General features: G+C 51.8%; 2 protein-coding genes across 2 annotated transcripts; both read right to left on the bottom strand.

Annotated features, from left to right (window-relative positions):
• Nucleotides 1-441: 441 nt before the first annotated feature.
• On the bottom strand, nt 442-9,834 carry MCM5 (minichromosome maintenance complex component 5; the record flags this gene model as incomplete). Its single annotated transcript, XM_081999024.1, has 16 exons — nt 442-543; nt 986-1,113; nt 1,717-1,859; nt 2,101-2,229; nt 2,499-2,611; nt 2,717-2,893; nt 3,789-3,854; nt 4,165-4,308; nt 5,064-5,175; nt 5,356-5,527; nt 6,151-6,317; nt 6,421-6,576; nt 7,757-7,929; nt 8,396-8,524; nt 8,638-8,764; nt 9,668-9,834. 16 exons carry the CDS (start codon nt 9,832-9,834, stop codon nt 442-444), a joined length of 2,205 nt encoding a protein of 734 aa, XP_081855150.1.
• Nucleotides 9,835-13,123: 3,289 nt separating this feature from the next.
• Nucleotides 13,124-18,860, bottom strand: HMOX1 (heme oxygenase 1; the record flags this gene model as incomplete). Its single annotated transcript, XM_082014460.1, has 5 exons — nt 13,124-13,316; nt 14,830-14,938; nt 15,547-16,038; nt 18,392-18,512; nt 18,829-18,860. 5 exons carry the CDS (start codon nt 18,858-18,860, stop codon nt 13,180-13,182), a joined length of 891 nt encoding a protein of 296 aa, XP_081870586.1. The 3' UTR covers nt 13,124-13,179.
• Nucleotides 18,861-19,365: the final 505 nt, after the last annotated feature.

The raw sequence follows: 19,365 nt of genomic DNA on the forward strand, positions 1-19,365 counted from the left end.
CAGGGCTGCTGGTGTTCTTCATGGGGCTGCGTCCTACCTCGAAGCGAGTCCCCAGGCTGAGTGCTGGGCAGTGTTAACACAGGGTGAGTAGCAGCAATGCTTTTCCAACCAAAATCCTGCACTGCCTCTGAAGGAGGGGAACCCCTTCCCCTCTGTCCCTCCAGGCAGCCAAAGACCCTGGGCTACCAATATCAGTTTTTATTTTAACAGAAACTAGAAGCTTTTAGAGTTCAAAGAAACATTGACGTGACACAGCGACAGAGCACCCAAAGGGAACCCTGACTACCCCAAACCCCCGTTCAACAGGAAGGCCCTAAGCTGTTTGGCTCCCCAAGGAAAAGCTTCTTCCAGGAGCAGGCTCCGACCCCATTGGGCACTCTGCCTGCGTGTGGGCAGGCGTCAGGCAGCAGCAGTTCCCTCCCCGTGCGTGGGACAGGGAGGTCACTTGATGCGGTAGAGGACTTTGCGTTGCATGCGGTGCTGGATCTCCCCCCGCCGCATCATCAGCTGCAGCACCTTGTAGATGGCGTGTTCTGGGTATTTCTGGAAAAGGGGAGAGCAGTGGGAGATGAGCCGGCAGGGAAAAGCTCACCAGAGCCCAGTGGGAACCCGCAATCACTGCTGAAGCCCGGCTGTGCCTCTCCCAAAAGGAGGGAGCCCAGTGGCACCAGGCACTGATGTTCCTTTCCCCTTTCACTACTTGAGGTCTGACTGCAGCCAGCCTCACAAATGGAACGGTTCTGGTTTCAAGGGTAGGACCCCAACCTACGCAAACAGCCCCAAACCTCAGTGCTTTTGCAGAAAAACAAGTTCTCGCCTCACTCCCCTTAAACTCTGCAATCACAATGCACACCACTGCTTACAAACAACTTCAAAAGCTGATATGACCAAAAGGCTCTCGAGCCACCTCTTAGGGAATGGGTTTCACCCCCCGAGTGGCAGCCTCGGGTCCCTGGTTTCACAGTCCACGGGGTCCCTGGCTCACCTGCCGCATGAAGTCCTGTACAATGCTGTGCTCTGACACCTGGGAGCCAATGGCAAAGCGTCGCTTCAGCTGCTTTTCAATGCGGGACAGCATCTCTTGGTCCTCCTGTGTTGTGAAGCCTTCTGCCCCTGGAGGGAGAAGCTGCATGAGCTCTTTGTGCTGCCCAGACATCCCTCTCAAAGCCGAAGTGCCCATCTCCTGTGTCTCCCACCACACCTGCACGTCTCAGAAACTTTAGGGAACCCATGAGCAAATCCACCATCAAAGGCTGTGGAGCTCCAAAGACACAACTGAACATGGACCTGACTGCTCAAGCTTCCTTCAGACCCTTTGTGCCATGCTGCCTCCCAAGAAAACTTTGTCTCCACTCCCATAGGGAAAGATATTAGAGGACAAACAGGTTGGGGAACCACCTCCAGCACTGGCCTCTGCCATTGAGACCACAAGGGGTCAAATCATCCCTCCCTTGCTAAGCATGGGTGGAGACCCTCAGTGTCATTTGTCACTGCCCTCCCTGTGAGCCCCAGCCCCATGGCCATGACAGCCCCTTGCTGCCACAGGCATTGCTTTGCCTTTGCTCAGAAAGCAGGTCCGGCACCCGCCCAGGGGGTGCCTGGTAGCACCCCTGACCTGCCAACCTGGACTTGGGAGGGGAGCTTGTCTCTGCTTGCCCTGAGCAACCAGGCCCAGCATGTCCCTCAGGCCCTCAGCACAGAGCATCTCCCCCTCACCTGACAGGCTGCCTGACATGGCTGCATCAAGCGTGGACACCTGGAAGAGCCGCAAGGCCTCCTCAACGTCTGCCTCCGTGGCAAAGGGCTGAAGCTTCATCTTCCCCAGGGACTCAGCAATGCGCACGATGGCCTCCAGCTGCCTGTGGCCAAAGGAGATGTTCCTGCTTTCTACTGCGGCTCCGATGGGTCTTCTCCTTCCCCTGACCCCCCCACCTACATCACTCCGGGCACCTCCTGCCCGCAGTATTGCCCTGTTCACAGATGGCTCCCCCAAGTCCCAGCACCCCACTAACCCCCTTCCTGGGCTACCCCAGGCGACTCCCAGCTCTGCAACCCCAACCCCGAGGGTTTCGGTGGGGTGAGGAGGGCAGGACTGCTCACCGGATGGTGATGGGAATGCTGGAGCGGCGGTCGCTCTCCTGCTCGTGCTGGCGACTGCCACTCCGCATCAGGATGTAGCGGTTCTTCAGCTTCTCCGCCGCCGCCGCCGACAGCCGAGGGCCACACTTCCTGCAAGGTGGGACAGGAGCTGGAGGTGGCGGTGCTGGGGAGCCTCCCCTGCGCAGGGGGGTCCCTGGGCACCCCTCGTTTCCTTGGGCCACGCTGCGGCACTGCTGCGAGCTGCTGTTGCTTCCCTTTTTTCAAGGCAGGAGTTAAAAAAAAAAAAAAAAGGTCACCCAGCTAGAGCGCTTGCAAATACCGGCTGCGTGGTTCGCTTCTCACCACTGCCTCCCACCGTACAGACCAGGCGCTGCCAAAAAGTCATGCTTCTCACTCACGTCCGACAGAAGGAGATGAGCTTCTTCAGCTTGTTCAGCTCGATCTCACCTTCCACGGCCTGGGTCTGCATCAAGGCGCTCACGTGTAAGGACATCACATGCTTGGCCAGCGTCTAAGAGAGAAGGTGGCAGTCAGGCAGCAGGAACCCCCCCCGGCCTCCCCCTCCCGAAAAATGGGGCACCACGAGTCCCAGCTGCACCTATGCACCCCAACCCACCATGTCTCGCTCCTCATTGTGCTCATCCTTGACGATGAAGATCATGTCAAATCGGGACAGGATGGTGGGCATAAAATCAATGTTCTCCTCGCCCTTGGTCTCATCCCAGCGACCAAAGACGGAGTTGGCAGCTGCCAGCACTGAGCAGCGGGAGTTGAGTGTCGTTGTGATACCTGCCTGGAGGGGGAAGGGGAAATAGATGGGGTCAAGACCACATCCATGTCACAGAAAGGCTGGAAGGGTACTAACTCATAGTGAAACATCCAAAGCAGTTTGTAAAGACTCATCCTCAATCCCTTGCATTTAAATAAAACCCCTTAAGTAGCACTGAGTTGTTCTGTAATGGTTCCATATTGGAGAGGGGTCAGCACAGGAGCTACATGGGGCTGGACCCACATGCCCTTCTGGAGGAGGCCTGGCTTCAGCTGAGACCTAAGCACTGAGTAACTTTATTTTAAAACCTCATGTCACAGGCAAGGACAGACAATACCCCACTCAAAGTTTGCAATCTGAGCCAGAAACTGATCAGCCAGTGCTGAGTCCCCATGGACAGCCCCAGGGACAAAGCGTGGGTTTGCAGGTAGCAGGGCGAGGGCGACCAGCAAGAAAAAGCTGTGGTGGGTGCTCTGTTACCAGGCACTGAACAGCTAAGGGGTGAGCCAGAGAGAGCAGGAGGGAGCACTGGAAATGAAGAGAAACTCTGATTTGAGAGAAGACCTGGCACCAGGATGTCAGGCAGTTTCTGTAGATCTTCTGAGGGGATGGAGTGCAGTGGGCAGGAAGAAAAAGAAGTGACATCAGGTTGACACGGGGACATCAGCAGAACTACCAAATCTAGAGGAGCTCATTTCAGTCCTGCTGAAGTTGAGGCTGCCTGAGAAAAGACAACTCAAAGCCTACAGGTAGGGCTGACCAGACTCAGATCAGAGAAATCGGTAACCATCAAAACCACTGCCTGGACTCCGAAATGGGCAGTTCTGACAGAAGATGCATGACCACTGGTTGCTGGGCTCTCAGAAACCCAGTTGGAAGTCAGGCTCCCGCCCCAGGGTGACAGGCACCCGCAGTTCACCTTAGCAATGGAGATGGTCTGCTGCTCCATGGCCTCATGAATGGCCACACGGTCATCCTCCCGCATCTTCTCATCAGAGGTGGGAGAAATGAGGTGAGGAGAAAAAAAAAAGTCATCATCAGTCACCTCTGCCGGACATCAGCTAGTCACCCACCGATGCTGACCCCCGAGGTAAAGCTCTGCTAATACCTCTGCCCAAGAGCACAGGCTGTAATCAGAATTTCCCTGCAGCTCCATCCCCTGACCTTGCCCAAAGGAAAAAGTGAGGCAGCCTCAGCAGAGTCAGCCTTTCTCCTGCAGCTCTGGGCTCTCCCCAGAGAAGCTGGCAGCCCAACGGCTGTCTTCCCCACTCCTGTGCAGGCAGCCCCATGGGTACCTTGTCAAACTCATCGATGCACACCACTCCCCCATCCGCCAGCACCATGGCTCCTCCCTCCATGAAGAAACTCCTGGAGGAAGGGTCGCGGATCACCGAGGCCGTCAAGCCGGCAGCGCTGCTGCCTTTCCCCGAGGTGTACACCTAGTGGCATGCAGGACAAGGAAGGGGACAGCACGTCAGCCCACCGCTCCAGCTAGAGGACGAAGCACCCCCAGCACCACAAAATCCAGAGCTGCTGGAGGAAACACAAGGACCTCCAGGAAAAAACCCCTCAGCACATGCCAGAAGCAGACATGCTGGGTACAGAGCGAGACTATTGCCAAGTCCCAGGCCTCAGACGAAGCAGCTGTGAGGTACCAGAGGGCTTGCAGACACACCAGTGCAGGTACTAAGTGCAGAACAGGGAGCGATTCACTGTTTGGTGGGCTGCTGCATTAGCTTTGTTTTCCCCCAAGGGAACAACGCAGTCAGAGGCCAAGTTTAATAGAGACTACAAGAAAACACAGCTGAAAATATAATTTCATGCCTGGGCTCAGCCTGAAGGTCCGTGCCTGAGACGCAGTCAACTTCATTTGTCCTGACCAGCCAGCCTCTCTGCTAATCAAGTCTCAACAATAAACAACAGCCCTAGTCACATCTTTGGACGTCTGCAAATAGCCTGGCTCATATCATAATGAAAGGCATTACCTGCTTCCCCTTCCCTCCCCCGTCCCCCATCCTGCACCCCATCTCTTCCAGGCTAGCACCAGAAATGACAGTTCGCACCTCTGCCAGCCAGTCTAGCTGTAGATGCATGGGCAGGTGTCTCCTGTGACCGCCGTCTGGTCTTCGGTGCTATGCAAGGAGCAGAAGGAAGAAACGAGCCACACTACAAGTGGGCATCTCCAACCACCTACCCCAATGGGTGAACACTTCTCAACGAACTTCAGCAGCTGAGACTTGGCCGTGCCCGGGTCACCCAGCATCAGTAAGTTGATGTCTCCTCTGCGGGTCAGCCCATCCGGGAGCCTGGAGTAACAGGGTGGGAAGAAGAGAGGGAGGAGAGATGGTGAGCATTTATTTTGATAGCTAAGCATTGCTGACCAGTGGCAGGTGCTGGCAGCACCACCAGAAGACTGTACGAGGGCTTTGTGCCATGAATGACACCCCTGCCCCCACTTTCTCACCACCAGGCTGACTTTTCCCCACCTCTTGCGAGAGCCTCCAAATAAGAGGCAGGCAATGGCCTTCTTGATGTCAGTGCTGCCATAGATGGAAGGCGCAATGCTCTTGGCGATGGTCTCGTAGATGTTGGGCATGGCAGCCAGGCGACGAAGTTCCTCCTCTTCTTGAGGGGTCACCGAGCCAGCAAAGCTGTGTCCTGTACAGGGATGAAGAGAGTGGCGCAACAGTGAACAAATGGATGTTTTAAAGTGAATGACACTACTCCCCCCACACCCGCTACCACCAAAACCCCTTCTTGAAGATCATGCCAAGTGCCACAGGTTGGAAAGGGTAGAGAGAGCAGGCATTTGCTATCCCAGCAAGGCAGGCTCTGTCCTTAGAGGCTGGTAGGAAAAAGCAAGGATCTTGGGCAAAGCAGTTCTGGCGGAACCAGAGGGAGAATTACAGTCAGGACCATGTTTTAAATACATAGCTCAATTTTAACCATCGACTTCAGCCTGGATCCTCAGGGATGGCTTAGCAGATTCCCACTAAGATCAATAAGATAAAAGCACTTGAATACCCTGGAGGACTCAGTCTGAAGCCTCCTCATTTAGTATCACTAAGAAAAAGTCATACAGGACAGGACATGACTGGAGAGCATCCAGGGCAAATTAGACCCCTGGACTGGCTTGGACCTCCTGCTATATAAGCAGCAGAGGAGGATCCAGGCTGTGATTTCACACAATCCTTGCTGAGTGACCACGTTGTTCAGGAATGGGGCTCTCCCAACACCAGGCTACCAACACAGACCAGACGGGCACCAAAAGCAGCCCTCACCCGAGCCCTCCATGTCCACCTGGATGCCCACGACGCGGATGTAAGCGCTTCTGATGCCCACACCCACATTGTCACGGCTTCTGTTCTTGCTCTGGGCAGACTTCTTGATGGAGTAGATGCCCATGATAGTGACTCTGTTCCCTGGGACAACTTTGTCACACAGGTACCTAAGAGGAGGAAGGGGAATGCAGAGGATGGTAGCAGGGGAAAGGATGGCATCAGCAACACCCACTAGCCCTGAGGGGTGAGGCGGGGAGATGGCACTGGTACCTGTCACAGTACAGCTGCAAGTGCCGGGGCATCTCCCCGTGTGGCACAGCGTCTGGGGACTCCTGCAGCTTCAGGACCTGGAAGTCCACACACTTGCACTTATCTGGCATGATGAAATAGGGGTCCAGCGGGCACTTCGGGCGGCCAGCTTGTTCTCTGTGCAAAGAGATGAATCAGGGAAGGCTGCTGGCAGTCAGGAGCCATCCCTGGGAGCTTCCCTGTAGAGGAGACAGTGGTGACAGTCCAGAACACCACCCCACCAAGGGCAGTCACAAAGGGCTGAACCAAAGGCTCACCAACCCTTCTGTCTTGTCTTCAACAGCTGCCAAAAGTGGGTACGAGAAGGCAAAGGCAGGGTGATACTTGCCTGAATACCCTCCCTGCCTTCCCCCTCTTCCCTGCTAGCTAAAAGCAGGGAGGAAGGCAACTCATTAATTACACAGACGGTAACAGTATAGACTCAGCGACACGGCAGGGCATTTTCCTTTATAACCTCGCGCACAAAGCAAATGTTAAGTGCTTTCTGGTGAGAAAGCAATTAGCAACATGACAAGGCTGCCATCAACGTCCCAGTCTCTCGAGATGTATCTGCCTTGCTAGACTACAAGCTCTCTGAGACAAGGAGCACGTCCACGTCCTGCTGCTGTCTCAGTACATCACTACCGGTGCCTGACTCCATGCAGGCAGGGACGGGGCTTTTGGGGAGGGTCACACAAGGGCGCAGATGCACTCGTACAGTCAAGGATCAGGCGCTGTACAGACCATATGCAGGAATGATCCCTATCCCAAAGACCTCTCAAACTGCATTAGAGATTAAGGCGCAGAAAATAAATACCGGCAGGCACAAGCTCAAAGACACAACCCACCAGGATCGGTCCGCAAGAGCCGCAGCACAGCGGTAGCCTAACGCTCAGCGTACGCGTAGGCACCTAGAGCCGTAACGCGTGATTGGAAAAATCGGTATAAAGCATCTCTACAGAAGGTAACACAAAACAGCCCCCCTGGGGAGGGGGAACATAGCAGCAATACGTTTGAAAAAGATAACAACTGAATAGGAAGTTAGGACAGCAGCATTATGAGACAGCTGGCAGCAGGAAGGAACCTTTAAGTACAACAGGCAAAGCACCCTACAGATCTAACGAACCACAGACGGGTGGAGCGCACGCAGGCACGAGGGCAACACGAAGGGAAGAGGCAGAGAACAGCACAGATTCTGCCTCGTGTGACAGGGAGGTGACCCTGTGCAGCAGGCGTGGGATGGAGGGGCACCAGGAGGAGGGGACGCAGCCTTTGTTGCCCACCAGCCTGTGGCATGCAACCCCATGTTAGTCCTTACGTGTTGCATTTCCTGGGGAGAGCGTAACCCTCCAGGCCTGGGCGCACCGCAATGTTGCTGATGGTGTTACGGCAGCTGCGGCACTGGATGGTTATTCTGGTGGCTTTGGCTCTCACAGGGGTTGCTGCAATTACGATCCCAGGGATCTTCACAAGGTGGGACATCTGGTCGGACTGAAAGGGAAAAGGTGAAGGGAAGGTGAGAACGCTGTCACTGGAGGATGGATGGGAAACTAAAGATACTAAATAAACACAGTTCTTTCTAAGCTACACTTCCTACATTCATGGGACTAAGGTACCAGAACAAAAAAGCCTGCGCTTCTTGACAAAGTCACTGTCTTGCTCTAGAGTAGCAGAGGGTAGAGTAGCAGACTTAACGCCATGCTGATTTCAAAACAAAAAAGAAAAGGACAAAACACTCCATGCAGATCATCACTAATAGCAATAATGTCCCCACAGCAGCAATCACTAATAACAGTCCTCTGCAGTCAGATTTAAGTTGCAGAGTATCCCTGCCTGGACGCTGTACAATCCATGTCCTGAACTATGTGATCAAGTACCAAAAGCTTCCCTGCAATCACACCCACATACGAGCAAGTGCTGCCACCCGCTGCTCGGTGCGGCAGCGGATTCACCTCACCTTCAGGCTGCGGATGTTGGCTGCATTGGCATCTGATCTCAACATGACCTGGATGTCTTGGAGAGTTTCCTCCCCTGAAGGACGAGGACGGGTGACCTCATCTGCGACTTCTTTTGCTGCTTCTTCCAACTACAAAGGGAACAACTAGGCTATTATGGGTATACATTACAGTGTATTGTCAGGGCTGCTCTCACAAAGTGACAATGTCAGCATGCCAGGTTGCCAACCTCATCCATCCTTACCAGCTGCAGGTGCTCTGCTGGTTGCTTGTAGAGATAGTCAGCAAGATCTTCATCAAAGCTGGCCAAGTCTTCCATCTCCACTTCCACCCAGTACTGACTCAGGTTATAGTGCCGTTTAAGCTCATCCCTGGAAGGCAGTAAGCGGTAAAGGTTTGCACGGCAGAAAGTAGCAGTCACTCGCAGCAACCTTATGACAAACAGGGAGCAGAGAAAGCAGGTTCTGCGGGGAGGCCTTGGTTTGGAAAGCAAATGGAGAAAATCAGGAGAGTGCCAAGAGAAGCCTGGGGGGTGACCTGGGCAAATCTTTCACCCCAAACCACTTTGAAACGTGACACAAGACCAGGGACACCAGTGTCTGCAGTGACTATGTAAAATATAGCACTAATTGTTTACTAGATTTACATGACCACATAGGCAATTAGAAAACTTCTACAAAGGATAATATCTGTTATACCTAAAATATTATTTAGAAAAAGGAAGTAATAGCGTAGCAGGCAACATTCCCCTTAAAAAAGGCAGAGTGCATGAAATTCAGAGACGAAAAGTGACAGCCTGTCCCAGCCCTTGCATGATACATCTCCACGTTCTCTCACAGCTGTGCCTCCAAGCTGCAGAGGCAAAGGGATGGCCAAGGGGCCTTCATAGCCTCAGCATGCATCAGACAGTGCTGCAATGATTTTAATGGATACAGACAAACTCCAGACTAGAAAGCACTAGAACTTGAAGACAGACCTTGAATTTCAGAACTAGGTGCAAGCTTGACAGTGTGGATCCTTCTATTGCTACCTCTGACATTGGCTGGCTGCCTAAAAATTTGGGACATCAGGCCTGTTTTCCTATAAGGTTAAATGAGAACAACAACATTCCTGACACTGACAAAGAGCTCTTTAGGGTCTATGGGAAGAGAAAAGCTGACATGTGCTAATGTATATCTGGGGTGTACGTTGCAGGAGGGAGGTTAACAGCAGATTCAATGTACAAAGAGGAGTGGGTAAGGCACAGAAGGGGAGAAAAGGCGTCACAGCAGCACCTGTATTTGAAGGTGAAGCCCGTCCGGTCCGTGCCCACCCGGTACTGCCGCAGAAACTCCTTGAACCGCTTCTGCAGCTGCGACTTCCGAACCTGCCCCTCGTCCACCGATGCATCGCCCCCAAAACTGTCGCTGTAGTAAATGCCGGGGTCGTCAAAGCCGGACATGGCGACTGCTGCTGCCCTGCGGGGGCGAGAGCGCTCGGTCAGCCCCAACCACCTCCCCCTGCCCCGCACCAAACGCCCCACGGGATCCTCCCCACGGCTGCATCGCACCCCCGCCACCCCAGCTGCCCCCGTCCTCTTCCTCCTCCACCCCAGAAGCCCCACGGGATAAACCCCTGCGGTCCCACGCGCGGCCGCCGACCCTCCCCCCCATCCCCCATCCCCCATCCCCCATCCCCCATCCCATCGCACCCCGCACCTCGCTGCCCGCAGAAAGCCACAACCAACTTTTTCGCGGCAAAACCGGCGCGCGGCGGAAACGAAACTGCTGCTCGGGGTGCGGCGCCGCCGCCGCTCACTCCGATTGGCCCGTCCGCAGCGCGCCGCCGCGGATTGGGCCGAGGCCGCCCTTCCGCCCCGCCCCGCGAGGGAGTGCGCTGCATCGCCTCTGCCGTCGATTGGCCGGGGCGCTCCCCCCCTGCCCTGCGGGCGCAGTTTGGCGCGAAATCTGGGAGAGAAGGGCGGAGGGAGGCCAAATGGCGGTCGGTCAGGACCATTGTGGCAGTGCGCGGAAGGGGGAGTGGGTGAAACCATTGCGGGCGGGGGGAGGGAGGGCGCTAGTGTCCCTCAGGCGGCGGATGCGAGGCCCGGCCGCGGCGGGGGGGAGTCTGGCCGCCGCAGGGCGGGCGGGAGGCGAGGGAGGAGACGTTAATTACCGAGAATAAAATAAATTACTGCTCTAGGCGCCTTGGGGCCAGCTGGAGCCTGTCATTGCAGGGCTTGGTGGGGTGGCAGGGCCTCAGTGGGGTGTCCTTGTGAGCAGGAGGGACCTGGGCCTGGGCAGGCTCGCTGCAGTGCAGCAGGCCCACGGGCACAAAGGGGAGGGCAGAGGAGAAACCCACTGGATGTGGTGGGATGTACTGTGGGGAAATGGCGGGCGGGCAGGATGGCAGTGGCTGTGCAGCAAGCCTGACAGCCTGCAAACAGGCGGCTGCTGCTGCCTCAGGATACAGGTTCTCCAGGATGCTTTTCTGACTAGTAGTGAATTTGGGGGCAAGGCTCGTGGGTCATTGCATAAGCATTTTGGCTCTTCAGAAATGTGGTAGGGCACATCCTAAATACAAACAGAGCTGGGACACGTGGTACGTTGCAAGGGAGGTTTTAAAAGCAGTAGCTGGAGAATGAAGACCATCACGTTGCAGAGAAACCAGATATAAAGATCATAAATCTAGTACAAAGCGATGCCTTAGCCCTCACTTCTGAAGACTTCTTTAGGCTCAGTCTAGAGTTCTTCAGTGTGCGATAGCCCAATGGCTGTGAGATACTCAAAGCACCATAGCTCTTCTGCCATGAGCAGGGAGGGGATGATGTCAGTCTGAATCCAGGTTTCCTAACTTTGATGTAACAGTTATGATCTCTTTGGGCAGTGGAGAGGGGCTGAGTGTGGTAGAGTGCATTTCTGAGCTCATGGGCATTTATTTGCATATTTGGGATGCTTAGTTGTTTAGAATGGTTGGATGAACACTTAATTTAGTTGGGGTAGGTTAGAGGGACTGAACAGGTAGAACGTAATATAAATTTGAATAAATTAATAAATTCTTGTATTTGAATAGCTATCAAGCCTCATATCCCTGCTTTTCAAACATCTGACTATCTTTTTTTAAGAAAAGTTGGCAAATGGGTCCAAACAGAGAAGTATTAAAGGGGATTTCGCAAGGAATATAGGGTAGTTAAGAGCCTGAGAGTAATGACAGCCCCTCTTTCCCACTGCTTATTCTCAGCAGGACTTGCCTTCTGATTCTTGCTCTTTGAGCAGGTTCAGTGCTGGTCTTTAAAACAGATCAGTAGGAAAGCGTGTCTTTGGGATTAAGGTCACAGGCAGAACAGGCAGCATCATGGAGACAGGTTGATCACAGAAGGCTTTCTGGTAGAAAGAGTGGAGTGGGCTCGGAGGTGATAGGTAATGGCCTTGTTGGTACCTGCTGTGCCATACCTGAGCTGCAGCCTCTCCTGCAGTGACCCCTGCGTTAGAAGACCCTCTGAAGCAGATAGGGCCCATGGCCATAACAGTGGCTGGCCACAAAGCCAGGCCTCCAGATCTGCCTCAGCAAAAGGCGGGGAAAGCAAGCTGTGCGCATGGGCTGCTCCAGCAGTGCTGCGTGTTCGGAGTGCCGTTCGCAATACCGTGTGTGTGCCAAGTCCTGGGAGTAAGTTGGGTTGGTTCCTTACCTAGGTGAGGGCATGCAGTTGCCCACTTGATGTCTCCCGTTTAGGATCAAAACCTAATGTGCATTTAATTTCTGGGTGGTGAAAACATACTTGCTTTTCTGATTCATGCTGAAGTTCTCACAAAGGCAGTCTGGTAATGGAGCCCTTAGCTGGTAGCGGTCAGGGAGAGCTGTCCTGGTTTAGACTGGCTGAGGGTCCCGTTACCTTTTGCTTTTAATAGAAGAGCAACCAGCTCTTACGTATCGCTTCCACCCCTTAAAGATACTTTGTATGCTTACAGAATTTTGTGCTATTTCTAGAAATAGAGTCCAGCATGTAGGAGCTGAAGAAACTTGCCCCAGCTTGTAAGAGGTTATTCTTAGCACTGAGTGGGAGCAGAGTCTGGCTCTGATGATAGCTCCTACTTGAGTCTACTGCAATGTCTCTGGAGGCAGCAGCTCCGAAAGACATAAAACTGGGAGGAAGAAAGACACCTCCTTTCTCCCTAGGTAAGCCTTTAATAATAGAAAACACCAGGCCTGAAGACTTTACATTGAAGTTTATTATGTGTATAAATTACATAAGCAGACAAGAGAATGACACTGTGTCTTCAACAACTGTCTTCTGCTTTTTTTTAAAAAAAAAGATTGGAAAAAGAATTAACAAAGACCTACTAGTGTCATATAAAAGTCTATAACCCACAGGAGCCGTGTGGCTCCACAGAAAAAGTGATCACAGTATTATCTAGCAGTATAAAAAATTGAGCAAACAGAGCTCCGGGGAGCTTCATATTTCTGAGGAGAGGCAGATGTCAAAGCTGCATTTCTGATCCTGTAGGATTTTTGCAGGCACTCTGTAAAGCAACGACAATTCCTGGCCATTGTTTTTAGCCTTTTCTACCCTTAGTTTTTGTTGATAAAGTTAGTCTCTGCGAAGAGCTCACACCACACACGGGAGAGACTTTGCCTGAACCCCCTTACAGCACTCTCTCTGATTTCTGGGGAGAAAAGTCTCCTAATATTAGTGGCAGAGCCCAGATCACAGTACCCAATCAGGGGGAATTTCTCTCAAAAGGACTGGGGAAGGTGGATTAGTTCAGGGTGAGGCAAGGCACGGAGAGAAGGTGAAGATCCTGCTTCTTCACATGGCAAATAAGCCCACGGCGACCGTTGTGGCTAGGAAGCCGAGTGCCAGGATCCACCGCACCAGGGGAGTGATAGGCATCATGTCTGTGTGTCTCCTGTTTGTCCTCTCACTTTCTTTCCCAGGCGCTGGACCTAGATCAGATAGGAAAAGGGAAAAAAAAAAAAGCAGATGAGAACAAGTTGAGGCAAAAATTTGCCGGTATGCCACGCTCAGTTTCCTCAGTGCCGGAGCAGACCCTGCTAGAGTTGTCAGGGGGAGAAGGAGGAAGCTCAGAGCCCAGTTGGGGTGGGAGAAACAGCAGCAGCAGGTTCTGCTCTCCCAGGATAGGTGAAGGAGGGAAGCAGCAGACTTGACCTGGGAATCAGAAAGACTCACACCCCCTCTACCTGTACTTAGGTACCGGCCTCTTCCCTTGTCTCCTTACAGGCTTATTAAATGCACTGCCCAGCTCCATCAAACCCTTGATGTATGCAGAAGACAGCCAAATACTTAAGCCAAAATTTAAAAGGCATTTTGTCTCCTATATCTCATTGATTTAATTGGTTAGGCATCAAACGACCTTAAACAGGTGGTCCTTAGCACTCCAGACAAAATAATTTTCCCAGTACAACTTCAGGATGGGATTGCTCATCCAACACCAAACTTTTCTGAAAATCCTACTTTTATGAGTGTACTGGGAAAGGAGCAGCAAAGTTTCACAGAGAACTTTTACTGCCTTTCCCAAAGAAGTTGCTCTAAGCTTCATCGGCTACAGATGTGCAAGACAAGGTTTGCTTTTCATTCTTTGACATGGGAAAACTGTGGTTTAATACAGTATGCACCAAAAAAACCTCCATTTTAGCTTTAGAATGTGTAAGTCATAAGGGCTTTTTTATTTGAACTACACGTTATCAGGGAAGCCACTCTCCTCTGTAAACATCTGAGCCTGCTCCTAACTCAGTTACAAATCTGGCTCCATGAAAAGGGATTGGTTTGCTTGCAGCTGCTGCTTGGGCTTTGCCCAGTTCAGGATCGGTGTTTGCCAGTAGATGGAGCTTACTCAGTTTTGCAAAGCTGATGGGCAGCCTGTACATCCCCACTTCCCAGCCTGTTACATTTCACCATCCAGAAAAATACTTGTTATAAACCCAGCACACTTTCAGGAGTGTTTTCAGTAAATACTTCTGGAAGGCAGGAAAATGACCAGAGGAAGATTTAGTCCGAAAGGACAAGCTGTTGGATAGGGCTGTGTGTCTGGAAGAACCTCCTGTCAGCATCACAGCACCACAGCTGTGATGCTGGGCCCAAAATTGCAGCCTTTGCTTCTGTGAACTCTGTTTTTCCCTGCGGTCAAAACTCATGTGGTGAATGAACCTTACACTTGTTAAAACCTAAGAGGAGGAGAGGTGAGTGTCTTCTTGTAAAGCTCCCTCATTGACACTATTTCTGGGGAGCCCCAATGTGTCATCCTTGCTCTGTCGTGTTGAGAAGCTTTGCACACACCAGTGCCCCTCCTCGCACTGCCTGTTACTGATGGCTGGAGAAGAGACAGGGCAACCATGTCGTGCTCATTTCTCAGTGGTTTTTACAAACAAGAGCAGAAGAAGGGAGGAGAACAAAACAGCAAGGAATAATGTTAAACACCTGTCCTTAGAAGTGTCTTACCGTGCTCGTATGGTTTATTAACGTTCCTTGCGCGAAGCTCTGCCTTTGGCTGCACAGGGTGACCATTCTCCTGGCCCTTAGACACCAGCTCCTGCAGCGCCTTAAACACCTGAGAAGAGGGAACGCTGTCTCATTATATGGCCTCCTGCTCTTTCACTGGACCCCTTGCCCCTGCCCCAGCCACTTCAGGAACTAGAGGAAGACACAAGCCTTCAGTCCAAGTCTCTTGGCACTTTTTGCACAGAACATAATCTGCCTGTGATGTCAAGTGTTTCAAACTCCTTGTTCACTTTACAGGTTCTCCCTGAAGCCTCCAGCTCAGGAGAAGGCTATTGCCCATCTTCTGATGGGAAGGAAAGCAAGATACCTGTGCACCTAGTCAGCAGCCACAGAGGACCTGTGGAGCTGTGCTGTAAAGGTGGGACAAATAGATGGTGATCCCCACTCGCAGTATAAGCCCTCATTCATGTATGAATAATGGCACGCAGAGGAGACTGAATTCAGACCCTAGGGGAGGGAGAATTGCTTTTCAGAGACCAGCTTTTTACTAGGCTCCCAGGTTGGACAAGTTGCAGCCATCCAGCTCTGACTAGCTTGCCCTAATCCACAACTTCCCACAAGCTCCACTGCAGAAATACCGGCTTTGCCTTTCCCCTGTAGCTATTATCTTGTTTCAGAGAGGGTGTGGGCAGGCAGGGCTGGCTGGCTGTTATTCACCTGTATATTTAGCAGGAATGCTTTCTTGGCCTCCTCCAAGACTCTTTCCTTAGTGGCAAGATCCATCTCAAGGGCATTCATGCGAGAGCGATAGAGCTGCTTGAACTTGGTAGCATTGGAGACACCATCAAATGTGAAGAAAGCCAGCCCTTCTCCAGTGCTGGGCAGCTGGAGGGCCTTTTGGGCAATTTTCTTCAGCACTTGCCCCCCAGACAGGTCTCCCAAATATCGAGTGTAGGCATGGGCCACCAGGAGCTCTGGGTGCTTCTGGCCTACGTAGTGGAGCCTCTCAACGTATTTCTGAGTAGCTTCAGGACATGGGATCTGTTCCCTCCAGTTGCTGCCATAGAAGTACTCCAAGTCTTTCTCCAGGGCAGCTTTCCGGTGCAGCTCCGCTGGAAAATACACAGGGGCATAAACTGGGTTGTCCTTGTTACGTTCAATCTCCTCTTCCAGAGCGGAGTAGATGTAGTACAGGGATGCTGTAACCAGCTGAAAGAGAAGGAAGAGGGTGAGGTACAAGTGCATCTGTCTGTCTTCTTCAGGTTTTGGGGATAAATACTACTAAAGAAAAAGTTACTCCTGCGCATACCCAGTATGAGTCATGCACGTCTGTGATGTTGCAGGTTTCCCATGTGGAAAACAGAGTTGCAAGGTGCAGTGAGACAGCGATTAGCCCTTCCCCTTCTGCTTGAGGCAGCAACAGGTAAAACCTAGGTCCTTCTGCAGCATATTGGTACCCGCCCTTAAAAGCTGCTGCCTTCCCCCTCAAGTTGAAGTTCTTGCGGCTTCATGTAATGGAAACTAGAGGCCAGTTAAATCATGCCTGGTCTAGTCTCTCCATTCCCTCACTCAATAGAGAGGGTATTCCCAGAGGTATACTTTCTGGTGCATTGTTCAAATCTGAATGCTTTAAGATGTGGCTTCCCTTATGAGATGATGACACACCCCATTTATTTTTCGTTCTGTTGGCATCCCACCATCCTGGGAACTGAGGCATCACCGCTCTCCTCGTTCAGACTTGCAAGTGGGGTTGCCTCCTCTGTCGCTCCGAGGAGGCAAGACAAAAGGGGGCTGGATGCACAGCCTGCCTCTGAAAGATGCCTTTGTGAAGGAGCACTGCAAGGCTGCATATTCTCTTCTTTATTTTGAAACCATTGTTATTGTTGTTTTTCCCAGCTTACGCGATACTTTCTTCTATCTGCCAGCTTTTCCATGTGGTACAAGACAATCTAGCTGTGTTCTTTCCTTCCCCAGGCATTCTGTTTTCAGAGGCTGTACACATATTTACACCTACACTACCCCTTCCTTACACTAGAATCCCTTATCAGCAGCAAAGGGTAAAACATGAAGGTAGTACAGGTGAGTCGGGGGGGGGGGGGGCGATTATGCTGATGACGGGAGGGAAAGCCACAAAGCAATCAGTTCTGCAATAAAAGAGTTGCTGTTTCAACTTCTCCCTGCTGTGCCTGCAAATAGGACTTTGATAAGCACATGGGCAGTGGCTTGGTTGTGGAAACAAATATTCAGGTTCTGGGGAGTCACGTGTCAGGGGAGATATATAGGTTTGCCAAGAGAGTAAACAAAAATAGAAGTTTTTAAACAATAACCTGTTATCCAGCTTACTGGAAAAGAAACAAAATACAGGAACATTGCCTAACAAATTAAAAAAAATCTAACTTGAGTGGTTGTTTTCAGAGGCAGGTAGTGGTTTAGTGGGAAATGCTGCTTTTGAAAACTATTGTTACTTTTTAAAACCCACATCACATCATACTCGCCCTGACAACACATAAATATCTTCTAAGAAACTGAGCTGTATTCCTGAAGGCCTGACTTTTTACATTATTTCCAACCTGTCTCAAAGTTCACTGCCTACCCAATGCCACATTTCTAACAGCAGGAAGTCGGCACCTGAGATTAAATTTATGCTTGACTAAGTATCCTGAATGTGACCTGTCAGAAACAAGTAGTCTTTTTCCTGCTCTTGTGGATTTATTTGCCAAGGAACAATTCAACAACAAAGTAATTAAACCACAGGTTGGATCACTAGCTGTTATTTGCAAGCCCATGCGTCACATCCTATAGCCTCCCAGGAATTTCTGGCCCAGGTGTGTGCTTTGCTTTTGCTCATGGCTTTGTTATGTGGCTCAGATCCCAGGAATCACGTATCTAGCGAGGTTAGGCACAGACTAATATCTGCAAATGATTCTTTTTTATCTTAAGAAAAGTAACAGGCTTCTACCTGTTAGTAGCATGCATGGCTTGCTCAAACTCAGTCTGCCTTTGAGTTACTATTCATGGTCTCAACTCTGGTTGTCACCCAAGTGACAGCTGAAACATTGCAAAGTTCAGTGCCAGAGATGGTCCCACAGCCTCACTTCATCACTATTCCATCATTAGTTCTAGCTGTAGCTCCTTAGTGTTGTGAATTTAGTATTCTCCCTCTTTTTTGGCATTTCAGCCACTCCTGTATCTGCACATAGTCATACCTCCATTAACCATCACTGCCAATAATTAACACGCAGGCATTTATGAAGAAAGAGAAAAGCAATTGCATTAATCTCTTCAACCTCTTTGTCTTTTTATCCTTGGATAAAAATCTTGGCTTCAGTTTCAGCTTGGCTGCCCATTCCGATATGCACAGTCCTGCCCTGCCTTCTACTCGAGTTTGACGAAGAGCATGTTTTGCACAGGAGGGGCTGATACCAGGCAGCTGTCACGCAAAGGACCTCCTTCCTTGCGTCGTCCCCCTCCTCCCTCTTTAGTCCCCGCACAGCCCATCTCGTCTAACAGTGTGTTTCCTGGCAGGGACATCCCATCTCCAAACAACGCTGCTATGAAGTACCTTAAACTCCTGGAGTGACACCTGCCCCTTCTGGAAATTCTTCATGAACGGGGTGTTCTCCGCCTGCTCGTGCACCTCCTTGGTGGCTTCCTTCAATAGTTCTGACAGGTCCTTGGACGTGCTGGAGAAGAGCAGCGAAACAGATGTCAGTGCTGTCGCTCCCCTCTGGCAAAATGTATCTTAGCTCTCTAGGAAAAAAGGGGGAGCCTGGGATGGCAGGAAAAGGAGCAGAGTATTCCCGAGAGCCATGGATGGGGACAGGGGAGCACCAGCATCCCAAGCCCTGTCCCGAGTAGGGAAGACTGACAGACTCCATCCAGAGGTGAATGCCATTCCCTGCAGAGCAGGAACAGGAACAGCATGCCTAAAAGCAAGGGGAGAAACACGATACTCTTTCTGGCAAAGAATTTCCCCTCTTGTTCCCGTCCCACGCTCACCTCTCGGAGCTGCGTGTCTGGGAAGTTTCCATGATTCTCCACTCCTCTGCTTCCCTGTTGTTTTTTTCTTGCTCGTGCTTTCCTCCTTCCCTTCTGCTCCCGGGACAGTGAAGCCGCTGAGCTGGGCAGCCCGGCTCCCGCATCCAGCTTTATACTGCCAGGCCACGTGAGCAGCCCAACCGCTGACCTCAGTGTGAGTACAAACTTCTTGCAACACAACTGCACTTCCCTCCCCGGCATGGCTGTCACCCCCTCCTCGCCTGCAGCCCCAGGGGACCAGAAGGAAGTCACCTGATGTGTCTTGACAACTAAGCACAAACAAGAGGACTTCCAGCAACTTCTCCTTCAAGGGTGCCTGGCTCCGTAACCCTTTCAGCGCAGTGCCCGTGGCCAGCAGAGCTCAAGTGCTGCAAGAAGTGCTCATTATGTTGGGGGCTGCAGGGTTGGACAAAGAGGACTGGATTTACAAGGGCTGGTGCCTGGGGCAGGGTGGGCAGCCTCCTCTCCCTAAGCCCCAGCTTGTGTCCTGGCTGCACC

This window comes from Phaethon aethereus (assembly GCF_964289735.1).
Source record: "Phaethon aethereus genome assembly, chromosome: 1".
Taxonomy (NCBI): Eukaryota; Metazoa; Chordata; class Aves; order Phaethontiformes; family Phaethontidae; genus Phaethon; species Phaethon aethereus.